Here is a 25,980-nt window from a genome sequence, read left to right on the forward strand (position 1 = left end):
GCCACACAAGAAATTCTCATCCCTCCTCAGTGGAGCTGGATGGAATTCCGCGTGTGTGTTGCTTTCCCTGGTGTTATGAGGCTGGCCGGAGTGGCTCTCCCTGCCTGCTTCCTTCATGTTCCCCGCCCCCAGTCAATTAATTCATCCTGTCCCCTGCTGGGCTGGGCTCTCCCTTCCTTTGAATTTCTGAGTTCCTCCAGTGGCGAAAAGGCTGTCTCATCCATACCCAGAACAGTCAGGGTATAGTGCCCAGCCAGCACCTCCCACTACACTCGGGCGTGGCTGTTGAATTCGGTGAAATTACATGTGCCTCCGGCTCACTGGTTTCTTATTCCGTACAACCTCTTTAGGCTTCCCATAGGAAAATCCTCGAGAGTAGGAATCTTGTCTTCTTCTTTCTTTGCCCTACCCATAGAATACTGGCTCTGGATTCATGTAACAGGTTCTCTGGGTGTTGGGTGGTCCTGTAACTATTTGTTTAAACTCCTTTTTTTTTTTTGTACCAACCCAGCATGAGCTACAAAACTCCTTGTTGGAGTAAATAGTTACATGCTCTCTGGATAAGACAAGACCAGTCTGAGCACTTTCCTTTTATAGCCAACTTTATTTTTAGATTTAAATGCAAGGATCTCAATGCTGTATTTTTAGGATGCTGTTTACTTCAGGAATCAATCCAAAACGTTGAGGATTTACGAATGTTAACCCTACTCCAATTTGAAGCGAGTCGCTGAAGAAGTGCTTCTGGAACCTGTAGAAAAGAAACCAGTGGCCCCCGAGTGAGGCTCAGCGGGGCCTTGGGGTTCTCCTCTGATGCCACCCTCGGCGCCCGCTGCCTCTCCAGGGACCTGCAGTGTGCCAGGTCTGGCTGGAGCAGTAGCATAGCCAACAAGGGCCACTTGCACCTCCAGCTTTGAGCAGAGCGGGGACTGGTGTTCACTGGGGTACCCTCCACCAGGCCCCCCTTTCCTGCCTTCACTTACAGGTGATGGGTGTAAGATCCAGCCGGACCCCTGCCTAAGATTCTCTCCAGCCCACCCCCCAGAGCTGCCCCAACCCCCAGAAACAATATCCTGATTATCATTCATTATTTCTACTTCTTAGTATTAAAACCTTTTAATATGGCATTGGAGACCATTGGGGAGTTTTAAATTTCACGTCAGGCCAGGATTTATGGGCCAGTTCTGAAATTTTACCTCTGGGTTCAATAATTGCAATTCCCTTTTAATATCTCTCTTAGACACCTCTGTTAAAAGGCTTCAGTTATTTTCACACAGTGGCCCCTGAGATCTGGTCGATTGGAATCCTCAGCTTGGGTCACCTCCTTCTGGGAGGTCTGTGTGTCAGGCTTCGGCCACTGGCCTGAACCCGCAGCCCCATCAAGGAGCCTGGGCCTCCTGGGAACCGTGTCTCCCCTCACAAGGAGCCGTGATCAGGGGTCACATCTTCTTCTCCCCCACCCTCTGCTGTGTGGGAAGCGAGAAAGAAAGGTATGAGGATACTCAGTTTATCGTGCAGTCTGCCTGGGTATGAGAACCCGTGAGCGCATACTGGAGCTTCTCTGTGGGAATTGTCGGGGTTGTGAGAGGGAGGGTCAGAGAGGGCAGCGCTCCTTCCGCTAAGCCCAGGGAGCCTTGTGAGGCTTTGGAAAAGCAGGTTGCATGATATTGGGAAGGGAACACCACACACACACCATCACCACACCAGGAACAGAATGAGGTCCCAGAGCAACCACAACCTGCAGAGAGCAGGTGTCGCAGAGGAGAGAGAAGCTGGGGTGACAGCAAGCACATCCCTGCTCCCAGAGGACCCCCGTCCCCCAGGACCCGGTGTAATGAAGAGAGTTGAGGCAGAGGCTGCGGTGGGAAGTAGCTGAAGGCATCACTCTGAGACATCATTTAACTTTAGATCTGGCGACAGCAGTCGCTACAGAAGTGCATGACTCTGCATGCAGAGACCCCACTGCAAAAAGGAGGCTTAGTGATGGGCAGGGTGGGTTGGAGGCGGTGGGCTGGGTGGGAACAGTGATCAGGGAATTCACCAAAGAGTTTTAGGAGAAAAAGTAAAACCAGAACTCAGATCTCAGATCTCAGACAATGATGCCCCCAGTCCTGTCCTGGGGAGAAGCAGCCAAGAGGGAACAAGGCTTCCCCACCTTGGTGAGGAGCTGCCCTCCAGGCCTCCACAGGCCCCATGAGGACCCGCCTTCTCTGTTATAAGCAGATTATGAGGAGGCCACAAGTGGATTAGCCCAAAGCAAGAAGAAATGCCACCATGCTCACTGGGCAAAGGGCTAACCAGTGCATCTCTGAGCCAGTGTGGTCTCCCCGTTACAGGGCACCCTGTTACAGAGCGCCTGTCTGTGGGTCCTTACCTGCACACTTAAAATTCAGTTGTATTGCAGGCACACACAAAAAGGTCAATAATGGGTTCATTTACAAAGGGGAAAGGAAAAGGTACAACCCAGGGAAAGAGAGATAAAAGTTAACTACAACATCCTACCAGCTCCACTGACTTGGAACTCCAATACACTGATAGCTCAAGAGCCAAATGACCAGCCACCAGCCACTCAGTCCAGAAAGCCACACGTTCCACAGAGAGCCACGCGGTCCAGAGAGTGAGAGCTCGTCTCACATCGCTCCCTTATATCCCCCCCAAAGTCCCAGAATGCCTGCTGAGCTCCACACTTGGGTCCTCACAGTTCTCTCCCTGGTACTGCAGCGAGCTGTAGTTTCCAGTCACTGGAGTAGGGTGTGAAGTCCAGAAAGCTGGAGTAGGGAGTGGGGTCCACAAGACTGCAGAGTTCCTTCAGGATATCCTTTCCCCCCAGACGTGCAAAGTGACCCACCAAGAGCACTATTAACATAGTTCCTGACCCATAGTACTGACCTCGAATAAGGTATTAAAATTACTAATACTTACTATCAGACTGATGGGAGTCATACCCTGCTCTGCTCTCCACAGACACGCAGGAGATTGCTCTGTCCCCACAGTTGCTGGGATCCCTCTCAGCTCTGAACTGTGGGATCTCTGAGTTTTTGAGGGCATCCTCCCCCATCTCCCACAACAGCCCAAGTGACATCCTATTTCTGCAGACCACTGGGGTACCAGTGACAGCTGTGGACCTGGAGTTTGACAGGCCTGGTTTGAATCTCAGCACTATTACTTACTAAGTGGACTCAAGGTAGTTCACCTGCTGAAATCCGTTTCCTCGTCGGCAACAGTTGGCAACAACTCCTGTTTCTTACTGCTTCGAAGAGGGTCAAATGACACAGCTGTGAAGAGTTCCTTCCTTCAAGTAGCTGGCACCACATTGGTGCCCAAAAAGGAGTAGACACTATAATAATAATTGCACTAATCTAATAGCAATAGAACAGTTAGCATCATTGTCTCTTGGATGACACCAATGGCAGGTTTCCAAAGCCAAAGATGCTGGCTGATCACAGATCCCTTCCACATGTTTGGGTCTATCACAGCAATCCTGTGCCCCCAAACCCCTGTTCTGTAAGCACGAGGAGTACTTCAATGATGTCTCTGAACCTGCTGTCTGCAGAAACAGCCGTGGAGTTTGCAGGAGCCACGTGCTTATGTGCAGACTCTGTCACAGTCCATCCACCTGGCACTCTACTCTGTCCCTTGACAGCCCTCCAGAGTCATCAGGAGAAGACAGTTTCTGCTCTCCCCCTTGGTGCCATGAGAAACATAGAAACCAAACAGCTTCCGTGATCTGTCATTGCAAGTCCTGGGCAGAGATTGGGTTTACAGCCTCATCCCCGGGAGCCAGTTTTTATTGACTCTTTGGAGGTTTCTGCTCGGTTTGGTTTTAACAAAACAGCACTGGAGGCTCACTGGTGTCGATGGTGACATCCATAACACAGTGGATATCCAGGATGTCCTTTCTAAGCACTTTGCATACATCTCTCGGGAGGCACATAAAGGAAGATGGGCTATTTCTGTCTTGTAGGTGACCAGTCCCCCAAGCCCTTATTGATTAAGTGGATCACAGAAAGACTGAACTAGCCAAAACCAGGAGCACACCCTTTCCAGAAAATTGCAGCCTGCAGTATACAGGGCCAAGGACAGTGTCAAAGGATTCTGAGAGTTCAGGATGCACTTAATGGTAAATATTCGAAGTAGGAGAGAAATTAAAAGAGGGTCAAGAAAGATTGGCCTCACGCCTAGGGCTCTGGCCCATGCCACCTCCAGTCCAATCCTTTCTGGCTTCCCCCATGTACCTCTGCTTCTAGAACAGACCCAGCACCCCTTAAAGGTCCCAGTCACTGTTTTGAGCTAACCCTCTAATGTCCTGAAAATTGGTGGTGGCCCTTCGAACCCAGAAATCGCTCCCCAGGTGAACACATCATTAGCTCACTCTCAGGGCCTCTCAAGTGGTTCTGCCTGCTTGCTGTGTTCTGGAAAAGTCCCACCGGCCGACACAGCAGAAACCTGAAATCCAAATTCCATTAGTTTCTTCAAGCATGACTTAAAGGTTTGAGCACTACCCAGTCAGATCTAATGGGCCCGTGACTCCTGGGTAGGTCTCCCAGAGGGCACTGGTGATGGTATTCATCTGGAAGGCAGAGGTAAATGTGTAGGAAAATGCCCTGTGCTCTTTCTGGCCCCCAAGAAAATGGGGAAGTGGGAAGGGGCTCCTTTCTGAGAAATGGGTTATGTTTTCTTAACAGTCTGTAGGCTGCGTGTCCAGGACCTGGTAGAGACTCAGAGAGATGATGCTTTCCTTCACAGTCAGTGAAAATATTTTATCATTCGCTCCTCACTAAGTGAGGATGGTTTTGACCTCTCTGCCTATATTAGTTTGCTAGAGTTGCTGTAACAAAATGCCACAGCAGGGTGAATTAGACCACAGAGCTTCACTGACTCACAGATCTAGAACCTGAAAGGCTGACTCAGAGCGTTGGGTTGCTTCTTTGATGGCTGTGAGGAAGGGTCTGTTCCAGGCCTCTCTCCTGGATTCTGGTGGTTGGTGCTGACTTTGGAACCCCTGGTTGCTGAGGTGTCCCCCCCACCACTGCCCTGTCACCACATGGCACTCCCCATGTGTGTGTCTGTCTCTGTGTCCTAGTTTTCCCTTTTTATAGAGACATAGGCATGAGGAGTCGGGCCCACCCTGACAAGCTCACATTGGCTTGATTACCTTGCCAAGACCCTGACTCTACATAAGGGCACATTCCCTTATGGAATGTACATCTTCAACATATATTTTGAGGGGGCACATAACTTAATAACCACTCTTTCTACCAATCCCTTCTGGGAGAAGAATAAGACAGCTAGTAGTAATAAAGGTATCTCTGCCCAGAGACCTTTCAAAAACTCTTTGGGCAAACTTAATCCCTGTTGCCCTATACCAACCTCTCCATCCAGCCTGAGAATTGGATGCCTGGATGACATCAGGTTGAGTTTTGATCAATGAAGAGCAGCCCAGTAATTTTGATCAATGAAGAGCAGCCCAGTAAAGAAAATTGGAAAAGGATTCTTGGCTCAGAGAACACCACAGGCAAATGCACAGGAGGCAGGAAAGAGCCCAGGGCTTGCAGAGTGCACCAGAGGCAGAACCTGAGGGCACTGGAGGGCAGGGTTGCATTGCATTTTAATGAGACCATTCCAGACACAAAGTGTGGAACCCTCCTGTGGCTGCAAAGGGGAGGTATGTATGTCTCCTTCTCTGCCATGGGTGAGAATTAAACATGCTGATTTGCAAGATTCATGCCAGACTCAACACCATACAACCTCCTGATAACAACAACCTCCGGGATACTTGCCACATTTTAGGTGCACAAGCAGGACTTGGGGGCCACTGCACCAAGGGGCTCTCAGGGCAGCCCCGCTAATGCCTCTGCCCCCTGACAATCACCCCCTCATCTCTGCATGGCCACCCCAGCAAAGGAGCAAGGCAGGAGCAATGTGTGAAACAGGGCAAGTCTTTGGGTTGGCCCCTCCAGTGTTTCTGACTTCCCACCATCCCAGCCTTGGAAGCTGCGAACAGAACCACAGCTTACAGCCACGTCTACTCTGCCACATAATGTTTCAGTACAGTGGCTTAACTGTGTCAGAGATTTATGACTAAAATGGATCCTCTGAGCTCGAGGGTTTGCATTTTCCCAGTCCAGAGGCTGGGAAGTGTTCATATTGAACCAGCCATTGCACTGACATATTAAAAAGTATATGGGCTGATTCTCTAGGGAAGAAGACAGGCTATCATTTGTGCATGGGCAGGAAGCCCGGCTGTGAGGCCAGGCTCTCAGATGGGGGTACAGGAGGAAAGGCCCCACCCCTCTCTCACTCAGGACCCAGGGCACGAGTTGGAGGCAGCCTGGGCTGAGGGAAGATCCAACAGAAACAGTTACATTTCAGGATTTCAGTGTTGTCTTTATCCTTCTCCCTGGGGAGGATGTATTTTAAAAAAGAAGAAGTAATAGAGCCAACTGCACTGAGTTGGCTTGAAAGAAAAGATTGTGTTTGAAAAGAACAGATGGTACTAAAAAGTTATTGGAAGGAATAAAGAGTTAGGAAAGCAAATCCAGCTTCCTATGGCTGCTGGCAGGTGATGTACCCAAACCCTCTCACAGAAAGAGTTCCAAAGGCAAAGCGTTCACCTGGGACGCCAGCGGGAAGAGCTCCACCACACCCTGCCAGAGAGATTGTCTGACAAATCTGTAGAGCCGGGAGCCCCCCGGGGGCCCCTTCTTGGGCTCTCTTCTGTAATTTTAAGTGGTTTCCAGAATGCCAGCACCAACCCCACCTCTCACTTGCCCTCCACAGCTGAGTCCCCCCTCACAGCCCCTGATGAGGGGTGTCGGGGTGCCCACAGTGCTGCGTGGCACCTGATGCAAAATTCAGATGCAAGAGGGCTGCTCACCTTGATTCGAAGACTTTTCTCTCACTTGATTTTCTGCCTGAATAACCAGTGTTCCTTCCTTTAAAAGGAAGAAAAAACATTAGTGAATCTTCTAGGTATTTCTTTACACAAACCAAAGCAAAGAAGAAGAGCCTTTGGACAAGAAATTCAGGGCGATAGCCGCGTAGGAGCCAACTTACATCCTTAAACATCTCACTTTAACTTGTAATTTCTTGACATATGCCATTTGCCAATCTCTTGATGTGGGGCCAGAGCCTTTGCTTCTAGGGCCGGTCGTCGATTGGGATTCTGCATTGCCTCTCTGCAGCAAACTCATCCATGACACATTTCCAGGATGTTCAGTTTCTATGTCTCTAAAGTGAAACGACATTGGAACGCTTGTGAACTAATCTGAAGGCTTTCTGGATGTTGAAGGTTTTCTCCCTGTAATTGCTTCTGTTCCCTCTTTCTGATCTAACTAAACACCAGTTTTTGTAGCTTACCACTACTACCCTTTAGAAAGTCATTCATATTTTCCTTGTTCGTGTTGCATCAACTTAACTATATGCCGAGAGTAACTGGCTTAAATAGCTCGGGAAGAAGCATAACTGATTACTGACTCGCAGAGGGTGGATAACTCAAGTGATGGGAGGAGAAGGTGCAGGAGTCTGGGGAGTGGCCTTGACTATTCAGAGGGCACAGGGTGTTTCATTGATTTAAAATGTCAAGCTGGTGCCAACCCATCAAACAAAGCGATCACGGGAAGACACCTGCTATTATGTTTTCCTTGCAATTGTGGTTGTGACCCCCAAGGATTTAGGGACTAGGTCTGCAGATGCTGACTCACCCCCCTTCATCCTGGGCTGCTATAGAAAACGAAAAGAAAGTTCTCAACAGGAATCAGGGGGGAAGTCTCCACCCCAAAATTACTTATTCCAACTTGGATCATAATGATGTAGAACTTAAACAGGGAAAGAATAGGGTAGCCTGCAGCAACACTAGGAAGAAATCAAAATGTATCTTGGTTGCTTCCTTTTTTGAACATTACTGTTTCTCAAATACCAGCCATTCTCAGTCCCCTACTAAGCACTTCTAAAAAACTCATTATTTACATTTATCATACATTAAAATCTGAGTGCAATGTAGTGAAGAAAGAGAGCAAGATAAATTATCTTGGTTTTTTACCGTATCTTACCATGCATTACGAGGCCAAGTTCCATAGGCTCTTGGAGCCTCCGTTTTCTCACTTGAAATGGGCTGGTGATATCTGTCATATGGATTTATTGTGAAAATTAAATTAGATAAAAGAAAATAGTTAATGTCCTCCCTGGGGTGAGGCAGGACATAAATTAATGCACACAGACAATGGCATGGACCGAGGCCCTGTGGTAGTGTTGGGTTTCTGCATTTGCACACTTGAGTGTTGTGTCCATGGCAGTGAAATGAAAGGTGTGTTCGGAACATCTTGGTGTTCTGTGGTGTCCCACCATATGGTCCTATTTCACCTTCTTATAAAGTCATTCCTGGTAAGGTCATCTGTTACTTGTTTGGGGACAGAAAAGGAACACTAACATCATAAGTATATGAGCTCACACCTGTTGAGTGTTGGCTAACACTGTGGTCTTCATGACACTCTGATCAGGTTGTTATTAGCCTCGCTTCTTTTTTAAAAATTTTATTTGCTTATTTTTACATCATTTTGTGCCTTTTTCCATCTCAGTTGTAAGCCTTACTTCTTAAAGACAGAACTGGGCACAGAAAGATTAGGTCAGATAGAAAAGCAGAGGCCATGGCCAATCAGGAGCAGAATTGAGATGGGATTCTGGTTCCAAAGTTTGTGTTCTGAATATATTTCACTTGCTGGAAGGGAGCTATGAGGGAAGGGAGAGAGAGAAGGAAAAAGGGAAAGGAGAGATTGGAAGAAGCTAAGGAAAGGACTGAAAAGGAGCTCAAGACCTTGCCATTTTTTCCTTTCTCTAAAGCATGAGGAGAATTAGGAGAAATGCATTTGGGGACCCTTTGTTAGTACCCCCACCCCAGGAAAGCCAGGCCACCCTCCGGATCCCTGTCACCTTTATCACAGATCTGGTGGAAACCAAAGCTGAAGTCTACCAGTGCTGCCAATGCTAAAGTCTAAGTCAAGCCCACTGATGGGCAGGAAGACCCTCCCTATCTCACCACCCCTCTTCTCTTGCCACTCCCATCCAGTGGGACCAGGGCCCCTCAGCCTCAAGGCAGAGGGAACCACATCTTGCATCAACCTACAAGCTCAGCTCCCCACCCCCACCTCCCCAGATCTGCTGCTCTTCTGGGTACATGCAACTAACTCCTGGAAAGTTGTGAAGGGCAAGGGAATAAGAACGCCGAGGCTACTTGGATGAAAGACCTTGTGCCACATACCAAGTATTACTATTATTACCGAAAATTAACTAGCAACAAAGGACTCCACACTAAAATTTACATTGATCTGGCGTTTTTCTCCCTGCTATCTCCCATAAAAATGCTTTAAATGCGGGCTGATTTAATGGAAACAGTAAAAAATAGTGCTGAATGGTTTATATTTGCGGCAGCATTACTATAAGGTATATTTTAAGAAAACTTGAAAGTTATATGTGTTTTTTCCTTTAGGATAAGATTAGGGAGAGGAGTGCAGTTGGCTTTTTTTTTTTTTTCCTATATTGATCTAGACAAGTTCCCAAGGTCCAGTTCCTTGTCTCTAAGTGGCCTTCACTCCTTACACTTGTCAATAGAAGGCCTCAGCAAAGGGACATGTGGAGGAAAAGTCTGCAGTGTGGCCTCGACAGCGTTATACGCGGTAATAAGATCATACGACTGATCGGTAACATGGCTGGTGGTTTAATGCCTGTGGTTTCTGTCATCCTCAGCCTCACCCATGCATTTGTCAGCCCTGGCAAGGGCATTAGTGCCACCAGCATGATCTGGCTCTTGTGAGCACCACAGAATAGGACCATAACCGCTCTTTTACATTCAGTTTCCTAACAGTGTTCACTAGAGGGAGAAGTTGAAACAAAGTCTTAGGAAGAAGTTTCTAACCTCGGAACTCAAAAAGGCACCAAGGATATCGAGTCATACAAACCTGGGCTTAAAACTCAGCTAGAAGAAAAGTGTACAGGGGGCCTTCCATAAATATAAACTGTGTTCGTGGTGATATTATTAATGCTGCTATTAAAATTGTTGCTTTTGTTACTTTTCATGTTGACATCCTTCAAGATTGAACAGCACAGTCAAGGACATTTTTCTACAACAGATAGACCTCTCTAATGAAGCACTTGTGTCCCTTCGATCTCAGTTATAATTCTCTGATTCCTTCTTTGGATTCTAGGTTCATGCACAAGACCTTATCTAATGGTTTCTTCCTCTGGCCATGCCCCTTTAATGAAGAGGCCTATTGCAATTGGGGAGCCAAGAACCAGGAAAGAACCAGCCTTCAAACTTCCCTCAACCCCCACACTTCCCAGTACCTAAGTTCCCACTAACAGGAGAGCATCATTTTTATTTGAATGAACATCAGCTTATGATAAAAAACTAACAAGAACTTCCAGACTAGCTCAACCCCACAGCACTATGAACGTTCACCAAGAATGCCACAATCTTATTTGTACTTGCTCTTGTTCTCTCATTCAACATCTATTCTTTGAGCATCTAAAATGTAGCTCCTGGGGAGACATAGTGAGGAATTCCCCACCTTCTTGGCTTTGAGGAAGCTGGAAGGAGAGTGGACACAGAGGCCAGTGAAAGACACTGATTCCTGCCACCCTGGGGCCACCTGTTTTCTGAACACAGTCTGTATGGCTCTGCTCACGTGTCCATGTTCTTGTCCTTCTACATTGCCCTTTTCCCAGCTCCTGCCCCTCTTTGTGGCCCTTCTCAAGTCACATTCTCCCTACCACTCACTCTGAGACAGGCTTGGCCCAAGGTGCTTCCATGGTACGTGGAGCCTGTGTTACTTAGCTCCTCTGTACGCCAAACTTTGCGGCCTACTTTTACTCATCTCACTAATCTACAGTGATTAGTGAGCAAAGTCCTAAACCCTTAGTGGCCCCAGCGCATTAATACTTTATCTAATGTTACTACAATTCACCAATAAATACCTGAGAAATGTACTTCAACTCAACAAACTTGAACTGAGTTCTGGACACAGTCATTTCCCACATGTTGTATGTGGGAAGATACAAAGGCAAATAAGATATTTGCTAGAAATGAGATGGGCTTTTGGGGGGTTCTGAGCAGAGTCTTCATCCAATGTCATTACTTAGTCCTAATATATTTCCACATGGAGTATTTTCCACAAAGGGTATTTCAACATCATTTCTTGGGTTGTGCGTGACATACAAAGACCCATCTCATTAAGAATTTTTTCTGGTTTATACTAATAAGGTGACTGCTGTTCATAAATTGCAAGTGTTTCCCTGTTTCCCTTGCCTTTGTAACCTACAGTCCTCAACCTTTAATCTCATAAATGAGTTGAGATGCAGATGGTTTCCTGGACCAATACCATTCCATGGAGATAGTAGTAGTCTTCTGGATGAATAGTTACCACTTCTTGAGCTTCCAAAAGTATATTACTATGGACACATCCTTCTCACAAGGCTTCATAGCTATTCATAAAGCTAAGCATTAACTTAAAATCAGAGCAGGTTACTTAGGTAGTAGATTGGTGTAAAGGAGAGCTGAATCTAGGCCTGGAAATAGTAAGAAAGGGATTCCACTGCATAGCATGTCTGTTTGAGAGCTCACTTCTGTGAGCCAACCCTGGATCAGATGATGCCTATTGGAATATCACATAGCAACAAAGTTAACATACATCTCTCTGTCTCATCAACTGCCATCCACTGCTTTCATGTGCTGTCAAAAAAAAAACTCCCATTATTCTGGGCTTAAAATAACTTGGTGCCTTCATCCTCCTGAATCAGAGCTGCCAACTCTTCAGTTTCATCAGCTGCTTGATTCACATCAGATGCACCAGTCAGTTTCCTTCAAACATGTGGAGACTAACCTGGTATGGAGCAGTGGGAACTTTAGAGAACCTCTGTCTCCATGTCAGCGCTTCTCTGGAGTTTTTGTTTCATGTGTGCATTTTCTGACACTGTACTTCACTGTCTGGCTGGCCTGTCTATCTTTAAAACCCAGACTGGTGATCCCTCTCGCCAGGTTCTGTAAAACATGTCCTCCTCTAGCTCTGTGATCCTCGGGACATGAAATGCACTGAATATGAGGACTGGTACATGGGTTACACTGTCTCTCGTTCTTGCAGTCTAGAGCAATAAAATACTTGATTTTGACCTTGTTTCTCCAGGAATCAATTGTGTCACCTTAAGCTACTCCCTTTCTCAGAGGGAGTGGATCAGGGTTCTATGCAGAAATAAGTCTGTGATTCTTTGATTAATCACTTTTTCCACCTTCTGTACATGGCAGCTCAGAGGTTTCATAGTTTTTGTCTTCAGGACTCCTGCAGTTTGCTAAAATATGTCTAGGCATCAAAACAGTATGGGACCTTGGAGAACTTTTAATTCAGTGCCCACATTTTGCTAATGAAGATACTAAAACTCAAGACGGTGCAGGAACTTAGCTTTGCCTATGCAGATGTAGACCCAGAATCTGAGATTCAGCTTCCAGTTGAGTGGTTTTTGTACAGGTCAGAAACGGCCCCTCATTTTCACAAACCAGTTCTCCTGCCACTTTTTTTTTATGAAATCTGACTTATTCATTTTGGTACAGCCACTCAGCAAAAATATGTGGTCATTTTTATCCTCTACAAATCACCCAAAGTTGGAACTGCTTCCTATACCTGAGAATACCATTGATCAGAAAATGCCCAAAATTTCAGGCATTCTGAGCAAAGTGCCTCGTTCAAAGTCATCAGACAAATGAGGGACAGAGCCAGAACAGGAAGGAGTGTGCTCCAGAGAGACAACTGGGAGATAATGGATGATGGCAGACTGTCCATACAGTCCCTCTGGCGTGCCAAAGTCCAGATGGATTCCCCACACTGTCAACTTGATTGATTGAAGCGCCAGCGCTAAGAAGACCACAAACCCCCAGCACATGGATACAGTTGCACACTTGTTTCTAGGAGACGTTAGGGCAGAACAAAACCTTCCCCCTCGCAAGCACAAGTAGAGTTGCCATCAGCCAAAAAGGAGAACAAGACCCAAGTGAGTCCATTTCATGATCACTGGGAGAGAGGCAAGGAAAATGGAGCCAGAATTTGTTCCGTCCACCTCTTAAACAAACCTGACCCCACATACAATCCTGCCCCTTTGTAGCCCCAACTTCCTGGGTTATAAAACACATGTTTGGCAACTGCTCTGGAAGTTATTAAAGTTGCAGCAGTAAACTATGGGAGGCCAGAGAGTTTCAGACAAAAGTTATTGCTTCAGTAACTCAGAAACTAATTCCTAAAACTCTTGACACATTTATCCAGAGGTCTAGTGCCAATATAGAAATGGAAATCATTGTCAGGGCCACTGTGTACCTGGGTTGAAAATCCATCACTCCTCAGCGCAGAGCTGTGAGTTTGGCAGGATATGAATAGTCATGCCTTTCATCACCATCTTCCTTCAAAAATAGGGGCCTTTATTTTTCAGAAGAACAAGAAAAATTCTGCTTTTTGTTTGTTTGTTTTTTGCCTGAAGAACCCCTCATTTACTTTTTCTTTCCAAACATTTCTTTCTTTGACAGTCCCGCATTTAAACCGAAAGACTTCCTTTTCCTTATTCAATTGCACTGGTTTTATTTTGGATGGAAATCCTGCAGGGTGCAGTAACAGAGAACAAACTTTACAGCAGCAATAACCCCTCTACAGCATCAATTGTGGGGAAATTTAACACACTTTTATTAAATGGCTGAGGCATTGGCTCCGGTGATCTGAATTAACTACAGAAGAACATAGAAAGGGAACAAAACTACCTCTTTCCGCAACTCCCACTGTCTGCCCAGCAACATGGTGGCCAGAGACTCAAAACTACCATCCAAGAGCATCCCACAGCAAGACTGCTGGTTGCTCTAGGCAATGTCTTCATCACCAAAAGTTTTCCAGAGATAAGAGAGAGGCAGTGTTAGCCAACGAATGGAGAAATAGGGTCTCTGATTCACTGCAAGAGGGCTGAGTGTGCCTCATACTTTCAAATGCACATGCATTCCAACTCAGGATCCAAGAATTTGTCCTCAGGCGGTATATAATAATTGCACAGAATTAGCCTCAGGATGTTCATCCAGAGGGAAAACCAGGAGCAATGCACAAATCAACCAAAAATGCAATCACTGAAATGATCCCACAATCTCTGTTTACTATCTCATGACTCACCATTGACTGGACAAGTACAATCATGGAAAGTGCCTGTAGGATGGCCTCATTTACGTAAAATCACTACTGAAAGGCATTCACGATGGCTGGCTGTGACTGTCTCTGGGTAATGAGCGTGTTTTACTTCCCTTTGCCACATTTCCTAAATGATTGGATTTTTAACATTTCTTATAATACATATCATTTTGTACTTGGGAGACAGGTGCATTAAAAATATTTTTTAGAGCCCTCCCTGGTGGTGCAGCGGGTTGAAGCACAGCACTAAGAACTAAAGCCACTTCAGCATGAGTTTGATTCCCGCCTGCCCCGGAGGTGACCACAGGGCGCAGCAGACCTCTCCTGACCCGCCCGCTGCTCCCCTCTGTCTCTGGTGAATCCTCTCACTGCCCCTGCAACTCTGGCCTGTACCCCAGTTCTGTGTGCATAAATAAATAAATCTTTAAAAGCAAAATTATGAAAGAGTCCATGTAATTTCATTCTCCAAATAAAATTGTAACTATCAAGATAACTTCATGTTTGTGTGTGTATGTATATATGTAAGTATATATTTGCATACGTGTGTGTGTGTGTGTGTGTGTATAAAAGCATGAATCAATGTTGGAAAGTAAACTTGATGTTCCAGTCAGTGACAGGAGGCTATTCCAAGAGGTTAACAGCCTGAGTGAGATGTAAAAGTGTTCGTTTAGCTTATTCTCTGTTCTCCAGCGGTGTCACTGTCCTTGATTATAGCTGAATGCTGAGCTCACCATCTGACCTGCTCCCTTCTTCTGCTGTTTGCACCTTTTTGCAGAGTCCACGTCAATCTTAGGTACCTTTTACCCCAAAATACATGCTTCAGTGCACTTTAATTTTCGTTCAGTAAATAAATAACCCTTGCTAGCTCTCCTTAAGTAACTCTATAGAAAACCTAAGGGTTCTGAGACTTTGGGATCAGATAAAATTCCCAAAGCCAAGTACTCTTTCCAGAGACAATTACAAATACACTGATAAGTGCTTTTGAAGACTATCCCTTCACCCTGCTGCCAGGTTTACTCAAGTATATGTATATATGTTTACTCAAGTACATATATATATATATGTATATGTATACATGTATACATATGTATATATGCATATGAATATATATATATCTATATATTCCTTTTGTAAGATTAACTGCTGGAATAGTCTAAAAGTCGGCAACTGCCCAAAAAAGAGTATAATAAAAGAAAGATGGTGGCAACAGTGGCTAAGAGAAGAGGGTCCCTGAGTCAACTAGACAAGAAGGAAACAAACGTCTGTCTGTTGCTCTTAGGGTTGCTGTCCTCAGAGCCACGTGGGCACACATCGGTGCCCATGGAGAACGTGGGCCCTGCGGGGACCCATGGGCAGGACTCTCCTCAGGCAAAGGCCGCTTCTCATCACTGTCCTCTGCTTTTCCTTTCTGCTTCCCACACCACCAGCTGGACAGTGCTACAGGGAAGGATTGGGCGCCCAGAGAACCCTTTCCGAGTGGCTCTGGAATACATCTCAAGTGGAAACCGAAGCTTATCTGCAGTGGACTTCTTCGCCCTGAAGAACTGCAGTGAAGGTACCTGAATCTGTCCTCCTCCTCTACTCCTGGGTGGTGGGGACGAGTGTGTCAGCAGCCTGTCGCCATGACTAGCCGGGAGCGAGCACACACAGAGAGAACACTCAGCTTCGGGGCTGACTGAATCTCACCATGTTCCATTCACAGGCTGGTCCATTTTCAAAGGTTGAGAGTAGCGTGCTATCTGTTTTACTTAAAATTTTATCAGTTAGAATATAGCCATTGATAGCTACCGTATTAGCTTAACTTACCTGACTGCCAGATAGATTTTGCCAGCTTTTTAATTGTGAGAAATTATCAAATGTATAGAATATGCCCGCCACCATATTTCAACAACCATCAACTTTCTTCCACTTTAATGGAAGAAATTTCACGTATATCTCTACCCAATCTTTACATTACCAACTTAATAATGATTATTATTTTCCTTTTATTTAATCTTGAGACAAAATTGACAATTATGCATTTTTAATTATTTGATTTAAGCTGCTAAAGGGTAGCATGGGAAATGGTTATATATGAAAATTGTCACCTGTTTTGTAAAAACCACTATATCATTGAATTTATTTTGTTTAAGTTCCTGTATTATGGATTTATTTTAAGACTTATTACCAATAGAAGACATCTCCATCTGAAGAATACTTTTTTGAGCTTTTTTTCTCTCTGCCTTTGTTGCCTGAAAACTGCATTAAGGGCAATACTCAGTGACAATAATTATATCTCTGTAGTTTTGTGATAAGCTTATTTTCTGTGCTTGATCTTCTAATCCTATCTTCAAGAGCTTATGCTATATGTACCTTTCATTAGCTATTGCCTCAAGACTGGTTGGTAAGCAGGATGAAATGGATCGGCAATAGATACATACGGTTGGTCTCTCCTTGATTGTTCAGAAAGCCTGGGGTTATAATTACAAGCATCCATTATTGCTGCCTACATACAGAGCATTCAGGAGATGGATTTGAGTTATAAGACTCTTTAGCAAGAAGTTTCTTTCATTGCTGTTATTCTCCTGCCATCCCTTCCTCTGCCCAGAACTTCACTGGGGGGGGGGGGGGTGGAGGAGGGGCAGCGTTCCCGTGTGCTCTCTGGAACCTGTGGTCTGAGAAGCCCAAGAATGAAGTATGGACAGGACGTAAGCTTCTGGCAACCTCAGACCTAAACAGTCTATCTAAACTGTGAAGACCCATAACACACAGCATCTGTCAAATGTAGAGGCCCAGGTTCAAATCTCAGGCTGGGCCTCAGGGATCTGGTGCCTGGCTGGGGGTGCCTTTGGTTCAGACCCCACTCCTGAGCACCAAGATCTTTAGGTTGCTGTGGCTTTTCATTTCTTGCTGCACTTGCAAAAACTTTCAGAAAGTGTGTTTCTTCTTTCCTTTGGTTGAAACTGGTTTATGTGGAGGAGGGGGAGAAAAATCGCCATAACATGATCAATTAAATTCTGCTCAAGTTGAAAAGGTGGTTAAACCTGTGATGGGAGGCAATGTGCAAGGTGCATGTGGTATGGGAGAAAGCCATAGCTTGTACAAAAGTGTCCTCACTTACTGACTTGGGATTTGTGAGTGTCTCTAAACATCGTCAATCCTCACTGATGTCAAGGGTCTGTGTACCTTTCAGAAGGGCCATCTGTTGAAGTGGAGCCAGTTAATAAGAATGTGACAGGGAGAAGGTATCAGTTTCCAGAATTGGCCTAATCTCATTTGAGCAATGTCAAGAGAAGGGAATAAAACACTACAGAACTCCAGATCTCAAGTCCAGCCCAGAAACTGCGGTGGAAAGAATGTGCCTTTGAATCAAGGATCCCACCCGATGGGCAAATTCCACCCTCCCTTCCCCCTACAACTCCCCTCACCTACAAAATGCTTCTTCTGCAGTTTCTGTTGCACTTTCAGTGAGTCTGTTACAGAGTTTAAAACACCTACTTGTGTCTGTTTTTCTGCCCTGAAGGAACCAAGATGGTTGGCCTCCTTCCCTTTCTCTAATAACTCAGAAAGTGTTTCTTCGAGGAGAACATGCTCTTACACCACCTCTGTTTCCCTGAGGATGGAGAATTGGCCAAGATATCTAGAAAGGTTCTCATGGTCCAACTGCCCACCCTTCAGAGGCACCAGGTCCAGGAACCCATGGTTTCCATGGAGAAGCAGGTGCTCTTTGCACTCCTCCTCCATTTTGGACCCCAGTAGCTGTGAGGAAATATGATGTGGTCAGTGTAGGTATGTAAAGAATAAGACAGAGAAGAACAAGTGGTCCCAGTGTTTCCTGAGAACATTACCAATGTTATCTCCCAGAACAGAACCAATTCAGTGGCCTATCTGTTGCATTGGGCAAGTTGCAAACACAAGAAACATCCTAAAATGGTTCTCACGTACTTAAAGGGAAGGAGTTATTTTGGAGGCATATGCAAAACCTGTGTGATGTTGGTAAATATCTCTTTTATGAAGTCATTCCTTTCCTTAGATCATGAAGGAGAAGGAAGAGAATTACCCTCAAGGGGGGTGGATAGAGCCGGCTTATGCTGGCCGGCTGTGGGTGGAGCTATGGGATACCTGGCCTGTTTTCTGATGGTAACTTGGCACTCTCATGATGAGGCACAGAGCATGAGACAAAATACCTCTCTACAGCTTCCTATGTCTCCCATGACCCATATGAAGAAGGTGCCATTTTAGCTGATTACAAGGTCTTACGGGGGACATTAGGACAATTTTTACCCCACAGGTGTCATCAAGGCACAGGCTGCACCTCTTTCCTCTCTGAACCCTATCACCTGTCATGGTAATAATACTCAATAGGTGCTTCGTTCATGAACAATAAATGCTACATCTGTGTCACACCAACCACATACAAAAGGCAAAGAGCCAGTGAGTCACTTAACAAGTGTTAGTTACCTCCCACAAGCCTTACACTGATGCTGCCAGGGATAGATCACCTGCCTTTCACTCATCCTACAGTGGGGGAACTGAAGCTCATGAAAGTTTCAAATCTTGCCATGTGGGGGAAGGTAGAGCCAACCCAACCCCAAGGGGTCAACCTGACCACCAAGCCCATGTTTCTGTTTCCTGCATGCTACCGCCTTAATGACATGTGTAGAAGCTGCAGTTTCATCCATTCCTAGAAGAAAACTTAGTGTTAAGGTTTCTTTAGCTCTTCCTCTTTCCCCTCTTTCAAATGGCAAGTCCTAGACTCTGACTTGGTGGTTACCTTGTATTCTGTCATTGCCAGACAAACTTCCCCTGAATTCCCCTTCTTTGTAGCACTTTCATGAGACGTCAGTAACTTCTTCTGGCCCCTCACATCAAAAAAAAACATGGGGAATACACTAGACTACCTCACTTGTTCCCTGGAGTCAGGAAAGTGATGGACCGGGGAACCCTGCCGGCTGGGTGAGGAGCTGGCATTGGTGTCAGCTGCTGGACACCAGCCAAGAAGTTTCCGCACTGCTCTATGCTGCCAGGAAAGGCCCAGTGTCCAGCCTGGTGTCCTGGGTCCTTCCCATCTGACCCCACTTGTGTGTTCAGTGCCAGGCCTGGGGGCCCCCCTCACCCCTTTCCTCTAGGCAGCCTCATTTCTGTACCCTCCCCCAGAATGGCCCACTCTGTCTCAGGCCTTCCGCTCTAGACATCAGCTTATCATTTACGCTGCAGCTTGGGGCCCCAACCTGACAGAACGTCATTTGCAGCTGCAGAAATTTTTCTCAGAAGACTTTGCTCTCTGCATCTACATTTAGTAGCTATTTTATAATTATTTCCCAGTTCATCACTTTGGGATCCTAACTTGGATTTTGGGACCCCATCTTATAGTTCTTTTATTTTTCTCCCAGGGCCAGTTAACACGGTGCTAAACACATAAGAAACACCACATAAATACTTGCTGACTGATTGGTTAATCAATCAATTGATAAATGCTGCCCCTGTTTAGATAGCTTTGGGCTATTACCCTGCTAGTTTACTTCCAAAAGAAAGGAGCAGGGAGGGAAATCACTTGGCAGCGGTTTCTCCCCAATCTTAAAGGAGCAGCTTGTGTACTCAGCACTGACAAGTGGGATGTCAGTACCCAGGAACATGGTGACTGGGCTGCCCAAGAACGCTTCATCCATTTCACTAAGGCCTCTGTTCAGCAGACAGCCTAGAGCAATGGGATGGCTCAAGAGACTCGTTGGAACCACTCTTGTTCAGAGAAACTTATAGAAAAACATGTGTCAGGATGCTTGTTCTGCACAAGGACTAGATCTTGAAAAGTGTTCGAAAAATCAGTGTGCATCTGAGCAGCTCATTAAAACAGACATTACTTCAAATACTCATCGATCTCTTTCTATATGCCAGGTCCTGTTCTAAGTGCAACACTTACATTAACTCCTTTAATCCTTATCCCAACACTGTTGAGGTATGTTTACCCTTATCATCACTTGCCAGGCAAAATTGAGGTACAGTAACCTAAGTAGTTTACCCAAAGTCTCTCAGCTGATACTGGAACAGAGATCATGTGCACCAACATCCAGGCTTAGGCCTGCCACATGTTCTTGCTTCCTATGGAAGGTCATTGCTGGAACCCCAGAAAGCATCTAGTCTGCCTCCGGCACCATGTGGAAGTTGAATGAATAAACACCAAAGATTTACCTTGAACTTGAACACATAAAATTGCTATGTGCCATCTGCTTCCTCCTATGGTTGTCAAGTTCTCAGTACTTTTAAGATACTGATTCAGAATTTCCCTCGCCTTTCCCAGACTTGTCATAGGCATTTTAGGGATGCCACCACCCACTGGACGACATGGGTCCCCCATCCTCTGAGAGTAGCCACCCAAAAAAAAGTTTCTACGAGTGGCTCCTGCCTGGACCGAAGTATGTTTTATTAGTTCCCTTTCTCTTTCATGAACATACAGGAACCATATCTGAAGTTTCCCAAGTCACATTTAGCTCAGTAACAGATTTCTCAGCGAGGAGTCATGCGACCAAGATCACTTTAATCTACCCTCACCTTGTTGAAGTACTTTCATACAGCTCACCTCTTCTGAGCCATTCTGCAGAAAGAGGTTACAATTCTCACATCACCCATGAGGGGTTATTTCAGCAGTTCATCTTACTCAGAGAGGGAGAGGAAGAGTTTAAAAGCATCCCCAATTTCATGGAGTTCATCGTTAAAGAACTGGAGCTGTACGGATAGATATCGTAACCTCTCTGGGCCTAAAATGAGGGCATTTCAGATAGACCCATGATCTTCAAGAATTTTAGAGATTGAATACTTAATCTGAAAAAGTCTCATAGGAGTCGTGTAGAAGTCCAGTCTGAAAATTTGGGCTCTCAGAACTGCCCCAAGGAAATGAGGGGCCAAGAACCACCTGCTACCTAGCCCTTGACCCCCCTCCCAGCTGGGTTTCATGAAATATCATTGCAAACCACTGGACAGTCTACTTTTCAATGCTCCTATAAACTCCAGCTTTTTGACCCTATGATTCTGTACTTAAAATGTGAAGTCAAACATAGTTGTACTAACCATGCCTTCCTTAAACAACTGAAACAAACCATAAGGCTATAATGCTGAATATGCACCACCGTTTTCACAAAATAAAGTGGATTCTGGCTTTGTGATGGGTATGAGCCAGTGTGGCACATCCCTGTCCCCAGCGCCTCCTCACAAGACAACTCAGGGCAGAGGAGGAAGTCTGCTTAGGCCAGGAGGGGCAGAGAGAAAGAGCGGCCGCCCAAACAGCTGTGCACTTTGGCCAGCCATGTGGGAACAGTCAGCCTCTGGAGTAGGCGCCAAAATCCCGCTGGGTGAAATAAGGGATTGTCCCGTGCTCCTGGCAGCCGGTTCCAGCGGGGCATTTTCTGTTCCAGTAGCAAGCAGCAGCATAGCAGGACCCTGGGAAGCAAAGGTGATGCTCAGGCTGTCTGGGGCTGCTGCCAAGATCGCTTCCTAGAGCAAACAAGCCCAGCCACCCACCATGCACACACCCACTCGTTCTACAGGGATTTCCTGAGTAAGTCCTGAGCTGACTGCTGCCTGGCACTGATGGAAACTTGCTGCTTCTGTGTGAGGCCTGGCTGTTGGTGAGGTGGTCTCCAGCTCTCCATGTACTTTGCACAGAAACAAAGAGTATCCCTGACTTGCACTTAATGTGTCCTAGCGGGACTGTAAGGACTCCATTTGTACAAATGCCTTCCCTCAAACGGGTTTCGGTGTGCCTCTCTCAGAAAGGCTGCACAGAGCCCGAAGCAGCATTGTGGTGTTCAAGTCCCCTCTCCCCCTCTGACTTTGCATAGATTAGCCAGCTCGCCAGATCAGAAGGGACATTCCAGTCTCTCCTGGAATTGTCAAGTTATTTTTTTAAATTTAAAATAGGAATAACAGCATGCCAGTGGGTGTCTCCAATTGACCATAATCATGGGGGTGAGGTGAGAAGAAGGAGGTGAGGTGCTTTGCAGAGGATGCCCCAAGCTGCCTGACCTCTCAAGCCTCAGCTGACCCCAGGGCCTTTTAAAATGAAGCCACGCCCTTGCTGATGCACAGTTTCCCACGGGGAAGTCGGTGATCCCAGAGGCAAGTGGACCTGTGTGAAGCCTCCCGGCTCACCGTGAGCACATGCCGCACAGGTGAGGAGCCGTGGCGATGCGGCGCTGAGAATGGCCCCAAGGTGGCCACGCTGGGTCGGCCACTCCAGGACGCAGTCAGCTCTGCATGGGGGGGTCTGGTCAGACTGCAGCCTGGACTCTCCATGGCCAGGCACCCTCTAGGTGGGCAGTGAGCCCCGTGTTCAAATCCCTCTGCTTCTGAACTCCCAACTTCCAAAGCAACCTGCCACTGATTTATCTGTGGATGGTGTATTTTAAAATTCTGCATTAATATAATGGCTTCATCTAGCCACAAAGACCTCACATGGAATTGCCCCCAAACTCAGCTCATCTCAAGCTTGCACCCAGCCAGGTTCCCGGTCAGGGCCCTCCCTCTCAACCCCTCCCAGTTTCTGTCTGTCGGACTCTACACTGCTTTCAAATCTCAGCTCAAATACTATTTTCTCCAGGAAGTCTCAGCTCAGAATTATGTTTCCATATATTTCTATTTTAGAACAGTCTACGTCTTGCTCAGTAGATACTAAATTCCTAGCATCAAAGACTGACTTTTTTTCAAATTCTGTAATCCCAATTAGCAACAGACAGTGCTTTTCTTATGGTAAAGGCTTTCTTCTGACAAGGTAGGAAAGAGATTACAGGCTCTGAAATCCAACAGAACAAACTCCATCACTTTCCATTCTTTTGAGCTCAGCAGTTTTTTAAAAATCTGTGGTTTTTGGTTAACTCATCAGTAGACATGACATTATAATAACTCATAATTAAAGCTTCGCCAGACAATTAAAAATGATGGTGTGTGTGGCACCCCCAGCACGGTGCTTGGCACAGAAAATGCCATCATCCTCTCTCTCCTGGGTCCCTGAGTGAGCTGCGGGCCCTCCTTCTGGAAGCAGAGCTGAATAATTCTGCAGGACTGCCCAGGTGTGTTCGTAGCTTCACAGTCCCCCTCTTTGGCTTTTCATCTGCACCGTCTGAGCCCCTGAGCCGGGGGGTGTGGATCCCAGCTCTCCAGTTGTGACTCACTAGCCCAGATTTGCTTCTGATTGATATAAGGCTTTTCTTCCTACACCATCCATACCTTTATTTCTCTCCCAACCCTCTGTGCCAAGCAAGAGGTAGGATTGCTCAAACCCCTGGGCTGGCTGGAGGCCAGGGGCCAGCCTGCTGGTTCTTTGACAGTTTGTCACTCTGTGGCCGACAGCCAGAGCCTCAGCTTAGGGGCCCTTGGGGACAGGGAAGAACTTTGCTGGGCCTTCTTCCCCCACTGATGGATGGCCGCTCTTGGCAGACACACACAGCCTCCCTCTGGAATGGCTTTTTTCATAATCACTGTTAAAGCCAATCAAAAATGCCCTAGGAATGCTTAGGAACAAAAATTCTTAACATGCTTGGGCGACTATTTTCCTTATTCGACTGCCTGGAGATGGGGGCAATGGCCAAAGATTTTTAAATATAAATAAATAAGGAACCAGTGTGCTGAGGTCATTGTATTCCCAGAAGAAAATTGCTTTCAAATTACAACTACATAAAAGAAATAATTGAAAAGATTAATCACACTAAAATAATTGGTCCATTTTACAAGTAATTTGGAGCAATATTCAGTCATTGACATCAATGTCTAGTAGTAAAATGATAATGAATTTCATTCTCTGACTAATGTATTTATTTTATTAATGGTACTAAATGGTGTTGTTACTGCTTATAAATATTTCATAACTTTTAATTCATTAAAATGTCCAAAGAATTTCCAAAAGTATTTATTAGTTTTAAATCATCCTTAGTATTTAATATGCAGTTGCCAGTCTGCCTGGGTAATTAAAAAAATTATTGTTTTGGGTAATGGGAGTCTCTTTGAATGTGGAGGATTAAGCCCCAGTTATTAATGAGGCTGGCGTTCCAGCTGGTGATGAATGAGGGGCTTGGTGGACTGTGTTCCCTCTTACTTCCCTCAGGGTCCCCTGTAGTGATTCCTTCATCTTGGCTTTAAGGTGAAGTGTAGGCCCAGGTCAATTAATTCCAGAGATGGTAAGAGAAATGTCAGTTTAGACACGGGTTTCAACCTACCACCTCTCCATCTTCCCAAAACAGTTGAAAGCAGAATTTACAGTTTCCAACCTCACCACTCTCTCTTTCCTCCTCTGATGGAGGCCATCATGAGTGAAATGGGCAAAAAGATGCAGTAGCAAGAAATGCAAGAGGTAGGATCTGCATAAGAAAAACAAGAATTTGAATTCAGAGTTGTCTGAGTGCTCCGTCCGTTTTGTCCACTGGGACCAGATATGCCATGAGTGAAATGGAGCCGGTGGCCCTACACAGGGTCCGTATGAGGATTAACTGAGGTGCAGGCACCCAAATGACACAGTGCCAAGAAGGTGACAGGAAATCAAGCAGACTTGACTTCTGCCCCTTCCCAAGTCCAAAGAGCATATCATGGTGGTGTTGACCCGCTGGCCTTGGCAACTGCTCATTAACTGTGGTAGAAGCAATCGGAGTGAGTCATCAAGAGAAACTGGACCAGCTGTGAATCGTACATGTCAGGACCCCATGAGGGCAAGGCTGACCCAGGAGGAGGGACGGGTGGCTCTGCTGTCAGTGTCCTGCCCTACAGGGCGAGGTCACGCTCACTGCACTGTCTGCAGAACCTGGCGCACATGGGCTGGTGCAGGCGATTGGCTGTGGGCAGCTGGAAGGTGCCAGAATCCAACAAGCAGCATGGGCTAAACTGGGGCCTTGGGCTTTATACTTGGCTGCTGGTACTGCATGAGTGTGTCTGGTGTTCTGGGAGTGTGCAAACTCTCAGACCCTCATGATACATCTTTCCAGAGCTTCAGTTTTACTGGAAGATTAAAACTAGCAAGGCTCTCTATCAGGCTTAACACAAACCACACACAAAATTTAAGATAAAGTGTGGACCCCAGATTTGAGGTGATTTCACCCTTCCTTGCCATATGGAGCACATCAGAGGGGATGTTGGTAAAGAACCACTCCAGGGGAACAGAGAACATGGGTACAGTTGGCACAACTAGGTTGGAATCACCTACTAGAAATCTGGAGCTTTCCATGCAAGCAAAACATGGGTGGGCTCACACCTGACCCCAAAGTGCCATTGGGACCAGCAGTGCAGCCCTAACATTCCAAGTGCTGCAGAAAAGAACTCAGTTCCCAAACTGCATTCCAGCCAGGACCCCTACCCAAATACTGGATTTGAAAGTCTCCTGTGCATTGGCCTAAAATTTCCTAACTTTTCCCAGGGACAAATGGATTTCAGAGTTGGTTTTGGTTTTTTGTTTTATTTCTTTGCCTTGACGAGGGCTGCTGAAACTTTATCTTATCATCATAGAGACATTTTTCTTCCTCTATGCCCAGAGCCCAGGAGAGAGCTCCCCTCCCAGGGGTGGTGGGGCCCTGTGGCAGGAGACTGTGATGGGGGCTTGTGGCAGGGCCCTGTGGCAGGGCCCTGTGGCAGGGGCCTGTGGCAGGGGACTGTGGCAGGGGACTATGGCAGGAGCCTGTGGCAGGGGCCTGTGGCAGGGGGCCTGTCGCCAGGCCCTGTGGCAGGTCCCTGTGGCAGGGCCCTGTGGCAGGGGCCTGTGGCAGGGGACTATGGCAGGGGCCTGTGGCAGGGGGCCTGTCGCCAGGCCCTGTGGCAGGGCCCTGTGGCAGGG

At 46.3% G+C, this 25,980-nt stretch overlaps 1 protein-coding gene across 1 annotated transcript in view; it reads left to right on the top strand.

The window, feature by feature from the left end:
• The window catches only part of ALK (anaplastic lymphoma receptor tyrosine kinase), a 564,885-nt gene that overhangs the window by 410,141 nt on the left and 128,764 nt on the right, over positions 1-25,980 (top strand). Inside the window, exon 5 of the mRNA XM_004686326.1 lies at positions 15,623-15,750. Coding sequence (XP_004686383.1) covers positions 15,623-15,750 — 128 coding nt within the window. The remainder of the gene's footprint in view (positions 1-15,622; positions 15,751-25,980) is intronic.

The sequence above is a fragment of the Condylura cristata genome, unplaced genomic scaffold (genome assembly GCF_000260355.1).
Source record: "Condylura cristata isolate star-nosed mole 26May11 unplaced genomic scaffold, ConCri1.0 scaffold00020, whole genome shotgun sequence".
Classification (NCBI taxonomy): Eukaryota; Metazoa; Chordata; class Mammalia; order Eulipotyphla; family Talpidae; genus Condylura; species Condylura cristata.